This window comes from Xenopus tropicalis, chromosome 9, assembly GCF_000004195.4.
Source record: "Xenopus tropicalis strain Nigerian chromosome 9, UCB_Xtro_10.0, whole genome shotgun sequence".
Lineage (NCBI taxonomy): Eukaryota > Metazoa > Chordata > Amphibia > Anura > Pipidae > Xenopus > Xenopus tropicalis.
In genome coordinates, this window is record NC_030685.2 from 58,962,075 (window position 1) to 58,974,258 (window position 12,184).

Consider the following 12,184-nt stretch of genomic DNA (forward strand, 5'->3'; position numbering starts at 1 on the left):
TAGGATTGTTTTGCATACTATAAGGATTAAATATATCTTAGTTGGGATCAAGTACAGGTACTGTTTTATTATAACAATGAAAAAGGAAATTTTAAAAATCTTAAATATTTGATTAAAATGGAGTCTATGGGAGGCAGGCTTTCCATAATTCACCACTAGTATCTGCCGCATTATTCTTGGAAGATGTGAAGAGGGCATTAGACTTTTATTCTTTATGTATTAAGTAATACATAAACAAAATAAATACATCTCATTGGAACGCTGCTGCTTTTCAAGGAATGTAGCACAATGCCTCAACCTATGGGGAGATTTTCATCCTTTTTATGGCTGTGGAAGACGGGGAGATTAGTTGAGCGCGACAAATCTCCCTTGTTGCGGGCGACTTATCTCCCCGATATGCCATTCCACTGGCTTGAATGTAAATCGCCGGTGGGATGGAATATGCGGCACCGCAATTTCAAGTTTCCTCTCAAGGCAACTTCCGCAATCTCGGGAAATTGTGGTGCCGCATTTGCCATCCCACCGGCGATTTACATTCAACCCAGTGGAATGGCATATCGGAGGGATCAGAAATGTTTATTCTTATCTAGCCTGATATATTTAGCCTTCACTATACACTACATGCTACAGGCATCTGCAATACTCAATGCCACATCCTTCATTTCCCTGCTCCCTTATTTTCCATCCCCGCGCCTTGTTATTCCTATTCCCTCTTTTTAGATTATAAACTCTATTAAGCGCAGAGCTTTACCTCCTGTATCAATCAGTATTTATAAAATTGTAAGTTTGAATCAGAAATATTTTCGTTACAAAACAAAATACATAATCTTTTGTACTATAATAGTTAGTTACCTTACCAGGAAACCCATTATCCAGAAAGCTCCGAAATACGGAAAGCCTGTCTTCCATAGACTCCATTTTAATTCAATAATTCAGATTTTTAAGATTGATTTCCCTTTTCTCTGTAATAATAAAACATTACCTTGTACTTGATCCCAACTTAGATATAATTAATCCTTATTGGAGGCAAAACAGTCCTATTGGGTTTGATTAATGGTTTATTGATTTTTTAGTAGACTTAATAGACTTAATAGAAGGTATGGAGATCCAAATTACGGAAAGACCTCTTATCCAGAATACCCTTGGTTCCAAGCATTCTGGATAATGGGTCCTATACCTGTAATTCTAATTTTTAAAAATGATTTCCTTTTACTCTGTAATAATAAAACAGTACCTTGTATTTGATCCCAACTAAGATACAATTAATTCTTATTGGTAGCAAAACACTCCTATTGGGTTTATTTAATGTTTAAATAATCATTTAGTAGACTTAAGGTATGGAGATCCAAATTACGGAAAGATCCCTTACCCGGAAAAACACAGGTCCCAAGCATTCTGGATAATGGGTCCAATACCTGTACTGTAGTTATTCTTTGCTTTATTGGTAGTCATAATCAAGATTTCATGAGAAGAGAGGATGATTCTAGAAGGTCAAAGCAGTTCTACCAGTTGTGACACCTTGTAGCCAAGGTCAAACAATATGAGTCTGACTCAGTAAAAGAGACACAAATACAATCCTGTGGGGCAAATTTGATGCATGGGACCCAGGTGAGGACAGAAGAAGACACTCCCAGAAGAGGTGGGACCTTGTACCCCGAATAGAAACCTACATAAGTCAGAGTGCTGTTCAGTGCTGATTCAATTTTAGAAGGATACACAGACCAGGCACGGGATCAAAAAGGAGAGGTATGAGGCTGTTTGAGCCACGGAGTAGTGCTTTCTATCTTTTTATGTAGTGGGACAATTATTTCTTATATCTCTTTGAGGGACAGATACAAATGAAGTTGTTAAATTAGTTGTTACTTTTTATTTCAATGTGTTTTATATTAGTGTGTGTCATTTCAACTGTTTCTTATATAGTGCATATTATCCATAATGTTTGGGACCTGGGTTTTTTTCAGATAAAGGTCTTATTACTGAATGATATAGAGAGTTTTCTGTTTTTATAATTTATTCCTATGTAGATATTTGTAATTATATTATAAATATGATTATTTTAAGATTCTTACACTTTACAGAAAAACGTTAATGTGCATTGATCAGTACTTTTTCTATGTCTGAAGCATTTTTGGTCAGATCAGTTGCACATTTATTCTATATACATATGGGATCCCTTGTTAGAACCCTGTTATCCTGTGAGTTATAAATTAAGGGAAAGCCATCTACCATAAGTCTATTTTAAGCGAATAATAATTCAATTTTTAAAACATGTTTCATTTTTTCTGTAACAATAAAACAGTACCGTGTCCTTGATCTTAACTAAGCTTCATGGAACCACCCCAGGTCCCACAATTATGAAATCATTATCTGGAAACCCACTATCCAAAAATCTCCAAATTAAAGGAAGGTTATAATCCATAGACTCTATTTTAATTAAGTAATTTACATTTTTAAAAATGATTACCCTTTTCTCTGTAATAATAAAACAGTGCCTTGTACTTAAGCCTATCTAATATATAATTAATCCTTATTAGAGGCATAATAATCCTATTGGGTTTAAATAATGTTCAATAATATTTTAATAGACTTAATGTATGGATATTCAAATTATGGAAAATCCCTTATCTGTAAAACCCAATTTCCCAAGCATCTGGTGCCATACTTTACCTGGAGTGTGGGGGAGCCATTTAATCCTAAATTGAAAGATATGTAAACCCCAAAATTTTGCATAATAAAAGAAAATGTAATTCTAAGCAAAATATACAGTCATTACAAATAATCAGTGGTTTAAAGTTACCTGCTTCTTCACACTTCTGTTAACCAGTTGCTTCACTAAATTGTTTCAAAAGTCAGAACCACCAGGGCACAGAATAAGAAAGGGACAAACAGAAACTGCTGTTACTGGTAGTTATATTTACAAATGACTGCCCCTTGTTAATAATTTCCCTGGATTAAGTCAACATTGTATCTCTGGTTTTAATATAGTTAACCTTTTGTAGATGGCTGCAGATATATTTCATAAGAAGGAATTCTCTGAAGCTTATCAAGCTGGCATGATTGAAGATTCTCCAAAAATTAAGAATTTGGTTTTGTCATATTTGGAAAAAAAGGTAAGTGATTAAGGAAGAAAGAGATATTGAATATCCTCATTTTTAAAGTTAACCATCGTCATTAATATTGCTCCATATGTTTCCAACACTTTTTAGGCCCAAAACGTACATTATGTTAAATTATAGACATCCTAGCACTAACGGGTGCAAAATTCACTCAAAATTCATGAAATTATGACAAGCAGAAGTCCAGTGTAAAGTGAGCTGCATTGGTCATGTTTTGTTTTTGTTTTTTTTGGCACATCCAGCACAAGGCAAGAACTCATTACATGCAGGTGAGAAATGCCCACATTTTAGTCATGTGCTGTCCTTACATAGTGGTGGCAATGTGCCAGTCACAGTCAGATGCAGACAATTGCACCACGCACTGGAGGCACAAAGGTTTGTGGGGGCCATCATGCTGCACATCAACAAAATGCAGAGCCAGTGGTCAATGTCTACCTGCAATGGACACCTTCAACCTATTTCCCTGAAAAATGTTTTTGGTCTGAGGACTGTGCCAGCAGAATAATACAAATATCTGTATATTTAAGAAGGATACAATAGATGCCTTGTTAAGAGCTTTCACATGAAAAGCCATGCCTGCTAGTGCATGGCTCAGTGGCACTTAAGAGCACAGCAGCTGGCAAATGCCACTCTGGCACAAAGTATAGAACACATACATTTTAATAGGTGTGATTCTGTGCCCATTTAGCACCTAGCTGATTAGAAGGAAGGGCTTATACTCACAAGTGTTTTTATGCATTCAATGCACATTTTAGACATGTTTGGGCGCACCTAAATGCATTTGCTTATTAATTTCATTATACTCTGCCTGGTTGTACTCACAAGCATTCAGAGTTGCTTTTTACTGCATTCGCATTTCACCGCATTTTTTTAGACGCAACATGCTGCATTTTCTTGCACTTCACATGCGTTCATACCGTATATACTCGAGCATAAGCCGATCCGAATATAAGCCGAGGTACCTAATTTTACCTAAGAAAACTGGAAAAACTTATTGACTTGAGTATAAGCCTAGGGTGGGAAATGCAACCGCTACAGCTAAGTTTCAATAATCAAATAAATAGATAACTTTAGGGAAAGAAAAATGCTACAGCAGCAGACAAAATCAAGTTTGGGAACGCTAAGGAAGCTACCATACTAATTATCAAGTACTTGGACCCCAGTGTACAAGTCCCACCATAGTACTACAATAGTAGTTACAAGGGCAAAATAACTCTTGGACTTAATACAAATTTAATTTTTGTAAATAACAAGTTATCGTACCAATTACTTAATCTGGCTCGTTGTGCAGATGGATGTGCAGATGTAACGCGCTCGTTGTGCGCACCCACCCTCCCTTCCTCTGCTTGTGTCCGTTCATACCTCCCTCCTTCCACTTGCGTGCGTGCATACATACCTCCCTCTGTGTCCGTTCATACCTCCCTCCCTCCACTTGCGTGCACACCTACCTCCCTCCCTCCACTTGTGCGTGTTCAACGAGCGCCAGAGTCAGAGTGCACGCAAGTGCAGGTTCACACGGAATCGCTTCCGTTCTCGGGGGAGGTGGGACCAACGAGCTCCAGAGTCAGAGTCTGAGTGCGCGCTGCAGGTATGCATGACACATATACTCGAGTATAAGCCGAGGGTTACTTTTTCAGCACATTTTTAGTGCTGAAAAACTCGGCTTATACTCGAGTATATACGGTAAATTGGTAGAATAAAGGGTTATGCTTGGAACTGACAAAAACCCACATAGCTGTCTAAAAAAAAACGTGTTTTGAACTCAGCATGCATTTGTAAATACTTTAAAAAAAAAAAACAATTGTGAGTCTTTAATGAGCCCTTCAAATGGTACCGTGTTTCCCCGAAAATAAGACACTGTCTTATATTTTTTTAAGCTCCAAAATATGCACTAGGTCTTATTTTCAGGGGATGTCTTATTTTTCCATGAAGAAGAATACAGTACACATTTATTCCATTGTTTGGGTGGGTGTCTTATTTTTGGGGGGTGCCTTATTTTCTGAGGGGGGTGAAAAATCGGGGGGGTGCCTTACTTTTGGAGGATGTCCTATTTTCGGGGAAACAGGGTAAGTATAACTCATCTTGAAATGTAGTAACAGAAACCAGTTTCTTTAAATGGTGATCAGATAGACAGCCATGAAATAAAATTTGTTTGTTATTGTAACTGCTGATGATTAATGAATACGTTTGCTTTATTCTTTATAGAATGAGAAGCCATTTCAGTTGGCAGTTGATGTTGGCTGTGGGACAGGGAGGTCCACTCAGACTCTGGCTCCATATTTCGAGAAGGTGATTGGAATAGATGTAAGTGAATCCCAGTTAAATGTGGCCAGAAAATGTACTTCACACAACAACATCTATTACCAGTGAGTAATTTTCATATCTTTCTTATCATTTTCATTCATACTTAAAGCCATTAACAGTTTTTTTTTTAGAAAGTGCCCAGTGCAGTTACCCATATCAACCAATCATATCATTACTTTAATCTTTTAACTTGCAGTGCATAAACAAAACTAATTGCTAAGTGTTTCCAACTGGTATTTGCACTGGTGCAATTAAATAAGTGAATAAGCTTCTGGGCTACATAAGTATGGCTGTTGTTGTCTAATATACATGTAAATATTATAACTGCAGATTACTATAAGTGTTATGTTCATTACATCCCAAAAGGCATGATTGATACAAGATCAAAATGTGTTGGAACTTCTATATTTAAGATGACACTAAACTGAGTATATTTGGCAAAGAGCTACGCAATAGATTCCCAAGGCATCTACTGCACCTCCACACTCTTGGCAGTCCCATCAACACTACCCCTTTTAGCTCAATGCTCTCCCTTGTTTCACCGTACAGTTCAGCAGGTGCAAGCACCTATGGGAATGGGAGACCTATCTCTCTCTCACTCTGGGCATGTTTTGTCACCTGGTATTATGCATTCCATTTAATATATTTAATATATACATTATATAGAGGTGTTTTGAATCCAAGTATAAAAAGTAGCTCAAAGTCTTTACATCATTTCCTCTCAACCAATGTTGTTCCTTACATTCCAAAATATATTCTTGTGCCAGCATATAATCATGAAACACTTCTCTGCAGGATTGCCCAAGCCGAAGAGCTCCCACTGGAAGATGCTTCAGTGGATCTGATTAATGCGGGCCTTGCTGCCCATTGGTTCAATCCAGAGAAATTTATACAGGAAGCAGCTCGAGTTCTTAAACATGGAGGCTGTTTGGCCTTACATTCTTTTTCATTGGAATTTGAGATTCAGTATTAGGAAAAGTCAGAGGAACTAACTTCTGTTTTTAATGAGGTGAGAAAGGAGAAAATCATTTTGGTTAAATAAGTTAATGTTAATAGGGATGTCCAGTCAAAAACTGTTTTCGCACAATAAAATACAACTGAATTCTAAGCAACCTTCCAATACATTCATTGAAATGCAGTGGCTTTAAGAGATTTGTAAACTAACACTGAAGCAGGGGCACGCCCCTCTGGCTGTCACTGGCTTGGTTATAAACAGCTACTATAAAATGAGAAGCAAAGGAATTTAAAGCTAAATAATTTAGATTTAAATAATTTTCCATTTGAATCCAAGGGGCACGTTATATTGTCTCATAAAGGAAACCTACATGCCCGAATAATGTAGGTCTCTATAAAAATATATTGCATAAAATAGTTGCTTCATATAAATAAGCCATTTTTAATAAAAAAAATATACTTTTGTAGCATTATGTATCATTGGGTAATCCTAAATAGAAAATTACCATTTTAAGGACTAAGGCCTGCCCCCTGGGATTATATGACACGCGGTGCACACAAACATGCCAAGGGCACACATACATGTTAGCTCACATTTGCCAAGTAATAGACAAAGTTCTTTTACTCTTACACCTTCCTGTTAGTAAGAGCTGCATTATTTCTGGTCAGGTGATCTCTGAAGAAGCACACAGCCCATCACTAAATGGTGGCTCAAGGGAGATGTATAAGGTTAATATTTACTGATATATATATATTCTGGTTTGGTAAGATTCTTTAATAGGCCACTTAATATGACATAAACTATCTGGGGGTATAGTTTTCCTTTAAGGAACTCAAAGCAGGATTTCGGGCAAAAATACCTTGTTGGTTGCGTTTTTTTCAGGCTTTTTTAAATAATAAAAAGTTTGGCACCTGAAAACTGACAAACTTTTTATTATTTAAGAGAACTCGGTCAGGAAAAACCCCAACTAACGTTGTATTTTTACCCCCAAACCCTGCATGAGCCCGTAGCTTTGAACAATCATAAATCTTCCCCTAAGAATCTGAGAAAATGTCAGCAAAGAGATTTGTTTTGGGCACCACCAGTTGAGCAGCCCTGCTCTATGCAAGGCTGTATCGTATGAAAATACAATGGTAATGTAATACAAGTCTGCACCATGTCTAGTAACCCATAGTAACAGATGTTTGCTTTCACACAAGTGACCAGAAAATTCTAGTTGGTTGCTATAGGTTTCTGTGACACTTTCTCATTTTGGAAAAGAAACTAAGAATAATATAAAATTAAAGCAAAACCACTTTCTTTCTTACTGTTCAGCTGCAAAATAAGAGAAAGACTAATAATAAAACAGTGACTTGTATTTATTGTAACTAAGCTGCATAAATCAACATGGGGGCAAAACAATCCTACTGGGTTCGTTTAAGGTTTCAATGTTTCTTTAGTATACATAACAAATAGATAACGTCTTATCAAACTTATCTCAAACTAACAGAATGTGCTGAGAACCTAAGAATGTTGTGCCAAATAAAGATAATATACGTATATAACTATAATTAGTGAAATAAACATATATACATATCTATATATTTTCATTGCTAACCCATATTTTTTTTAATTTAAATTATCATGATACAGGCTTGTGAAACTATTTGGGAATTTAATAGGAAAGTTGTTGGTGAAATGAAGGCTATGTATCCAGAATTATTCAGAGCCATACCATTTGCTGATAAGCAGAGGTAAGCTGTAAATTAAATATAAAGTTAAATAGTATTTGTTGTTATTATAGAGTGTATATGCTTACCATTTGATATCTATATTTCCTATGCCAGATATCACACCAAATTTAAATTCATGAGAAAACTTCCTCATGGTTTATCACATGAAAATTCAATTTATGTCTATAGGCAAGTCTGGAACTGAATTTTAGGGAATAAGTTTTTCTTCAAACTGAATCTGGCCCATTGTGGATTGTTTGAATGAGTGGTTGTTACACCAATGTTTTCACATAACTTATCCCTAGTATGCCACATTGCTCCCAAACCTCTAGGAGGCAGTTACTACAGAGCAGCTGAAGTTGCTCTTGTTCTTCTTTATTAAAATGTATGGCAATGTGACTGCCTAAAGCACTCCTTAGACAGTTAGGTTAGGATTTTTGGAGACTGTAGCCTCAAAATATTGGGTCATGGAGATGGCAAAGGGATATCAAAATTCTGTTTTCATTTTAACTTGCCTGATTATACACAGAAAAAGTTGTATTTACATATTCACATCGTAACATACAAGAAATCATTAAAAAAAAACCTAATTGGTCTTTCAGATGTTAAACCAACCTCATAGAACTAAAATACCATAGTTGTTCAAAAACCGCTGCCAATTAACAACTCAATTCTCAAAGAAGTAAACAATAGTAAAAAAATAAAAAACAATATATCAGAGACCAATGGCACAGGGACAGCAAAGGGTGATTATGGGTACTGCTCATGTTGCTGAGGGAAAAAGACTTAGATCCTCTGTTTGAGTCAAACTTCAATGATTACTTTGGAAGACATTGGAAGTCTCTACAGTTGAAACAACCCTCTTACTTTTATATATATATATACTATATAACTATGCCATCACAGCTAATAAAAAAACATTATTTTACAGAAGCACATGCACATTAGCTGTTTGCAGGTATTGATTTGCAGTATGATAAATGCAGTCCATTTATGTGTTAAAGAAGCTAGACAGGTCACAAGTATTCTCAAGACTGCGTGATCCCTTTTTTCCCAGGATTAGCAGCATCTGTGAAGTATTTCTATTAACTGTCCCCAAAATACTGAGTTTCCTTCAGACAATTTGCTTGTACTATGAGTTCCTAGAGCAAGACAAAGATAAGGCCACTGCATTTCTACAAGATTTAAAGAAAAGGTACGTAGACCAAAGGTGCAAATGTTGCACAATACTGAAAACAGCAAATAACCCAAACCAGAAAACAATAAGCAACCTGGTTCTCTTCTTCTGGAAATTTATTTCTTTTTTTAAATGAAACAAAAACATTGTTATGCAATCATAAATCTCTGATCTGAAGATCCAATTATTGCCAGCACATACATTAAATTTCATTTATCACCCGCCAGATTTTTTTCTATCATGCTATCAGGCCAAGAATGTGCTATGCTCACTTTCCCTGACCTACAACCTGTGCATAAACCAAAACCTTTTATAATGGACCCCTAGGCATTGCAAAGCATGTATGGAAGAATGCATGTTGTTACATGTCACTTTACAAAGGAGTATAAGATTCACAATAGACATAAGAACAAGGAGCATTTATGAAGCACACACTGATATTTTTAGCGATGAGCAAACTTGGGGTGTTTCACTTCATGTAAAAGTTTGTGAAACAGCAGAAAAATTGGAGAAATATAATGAAGTCAAAGGAAGGCAAAATTATATTGCAGTTAAAACATTATTAGCTCTGCAGTAGCACATACATTGCCCTACCTTGTAAGAGAAGCTCCTTTCCACTATGGTACAACTGGATTAAAATACACAAATATACAGCACATAGCAAACTCTTGTCTTATCCGTGTCTTTGTATATAGCGTCGAGTTTCTATTAATTGTATTGTGACTCCAATTTCATATTTTTTTTTTGCAGGTTTTTAGATATTTTGGGTGAATCAGCTTGTGACGATTCTCTAGAATTTCATGTACATTATTTCTGTATTCTTGCCTCCAAGCCTTAAACTGCCTTCAACTGTCAAACCTGCACCATTAGAAGACTATAACTACTGTAATTATTAACAATATTTTAGAAAAGTTATTTTCAGCCTCTCCGTTCTGTACCATGTGTATTTCAGTGTTTTGTTTACAAAAACATTAAAACCTGAGATCATATAAGATCAGTAATTCCATAGAAAAATCTAAAGGCAAATTTCATTCTTACGGTTATTTTGTTCAAATTTGTAAAAATGTAGACAAAAAACTTTATCCAACAGTTGATATATTTGTGAATACTGTAACTGAATAGGGACAGATGCAAAATGACTCCACTGTGTACTGAATCAGAGCTTGGTTAGACTGGGTAGCAAAGTATTAAGCAAGGTTTAGGAGCCATTTAGTAGCCATAGGATTTCTTTTTTCCGACTTTTTAGCGCTAATATTTACTATGCGACAAAATGGCTAAAAATCAGAATCCGACAATTCACCAGCTGAAACTTGCCAAGATCATGTAGATAGAAGATGTCCATTCCCTGGAGGATCCTTCTTTGCTTCGAAACTTTAAAGGTTTTTGGATTTTTGAAGCTGTTTTTTTGTTTGAGAAATGGAAAAAGGAATGGTTTCGGTGTGACAATTTGAAAACTTTTTGGTGACTTTTTGCCGCATGTACTTTTCCAGTTCAGACTTTTTAGTAAATGCCATATTCATGGAAATAAGTTTATTTGAATATTTAAAATGAAAAAAAGTTTAAAAGTTGACCATACACGAACCCATATTATCGCACAAAACGAGGTTTCGCATTATATTCTGTACGTGTATGGTGGATTCACAAGGCGACCGATATCGCAAAATGAAGTTTTAAAGGTGGCTCTAAATAATGTTCAGTTGTTTCTGTACAGATAAATGGCACCACATTTACCTACCCTTATAAACTGCATTTGCCAATAAACAAGTGTTGGTGCATTTATGAGGGTCAGTTATATGGTATACATGAGGAACATTTTTTTTTAAAGTGGACATTAAGAAATAATTTCAAATACATTTTTTATCAAATTATTGAGCAAAATAACTTTTATGTACACTACATAAATAATATAAATATTGTTTCCCTCAGTCTTGCAAGTACACAATCACAGCAAGCAGGCAGCTGCCATTTTGTAAACACTGTTATTAAGGCAAGCTTTGTATCAACCCAAAATCTTGTTTCCACTCCACAATCTGGCACCAGATGGCCATGTACAGGATACATAAATGCAATGACATCGACTAAGAAGTGCTAAATGGAAAATTTAAGTAATTGCCTGAGCCAAAGATGCGAGACAGACAATATATGACAATATATGATTGACAGCTCAAATTTTTAAATACATTTATAACAGGTATGAATGTTTTAATTAAAAAAAGAATTTGGGTTTCATGTTTTATTTGCAAAAAACTTTTTTTTTTAGACAGAAATGGGATTTTGTTGTATAAATCCATCCATCGTTCACTTTTTCCTTTCTTCTAATGTAGGACAAACCAGATTAGTATTGCCAACTTTATTTAAGATAATGAGATACAAGGGTCCAATACCTTTTTTATTAGAACATACCCCTGTGGGTGACTGCATTAGTAGTGTTCCTACAGAACCATGAAGGACCACTGAAATGGTTGGAGCTGCATAGTCCTTATTAAAGGAGAAGGAAAGGCAAAGTCACTTGGGGTGCCAAAATGTTAGGCACCCCCAAGTGACTTTAATCGCTTACATCGTACCCCGGGCTGGTGCCCCTGTACGGAGAAAACAGCACCAGCCCGGGGTACCTGGAGTGCAGCGCTTCCTCCTTCCCTTTCCGAAAATGCCAGCGGTCGCATGCGCAGTAGAGTGAAAAGCCGACTTTTCTGTTAAAGTTCGGCTTTTCACTTTACTGCATATGCGCGCTCAGAGAGCCAGGAAGGAGGGAGCGCTCCGCTGCAGTTACCCTAGGCTGGTGCTGTTCTCTCCTGACAGAGGCACCAGCCCGGGGTAAAACTTTGCCTTTCTTTCTCCTTTAAGGACATTCAAAAGCAGCATGAACAGTACTAGGTGCTCTAGTACTCAAGTTCTCCAGTTTCATAGTTGTCGTATTGGT

At 36.3% G+C, this 12,184-nt stretch overlaps 1 protein-coding gene across 1 annotated transcript; it reads left to right on the top strand.

Annotated features, from left to right (window-relative positions):
* Positions 1-1,657: 1,657 nt before the first annotated feature.
* Positions 1,658-11,025, top strand: LOC100498610 (uncharacterized methyltransferase-like C25B8.10). Its single transcript, XM_031892869.1, is given in 7 exon segments — positions 1,658-1,746; positions 3,000-3,110; positions 5,322-5,482; positions 6,216-6,429; positions 8,008-8,108; positions 9,145-9,282; positions 10,015-11,025. Coding segments are annotated over 6 exon segments (813 nt in total). The 5' UTR covers positions 1,658-1,746; the 3' UTR covers positions 10,103-11,025.
* Positions 11,026-12,184: the final 1,159 nt, after the last annotated feature.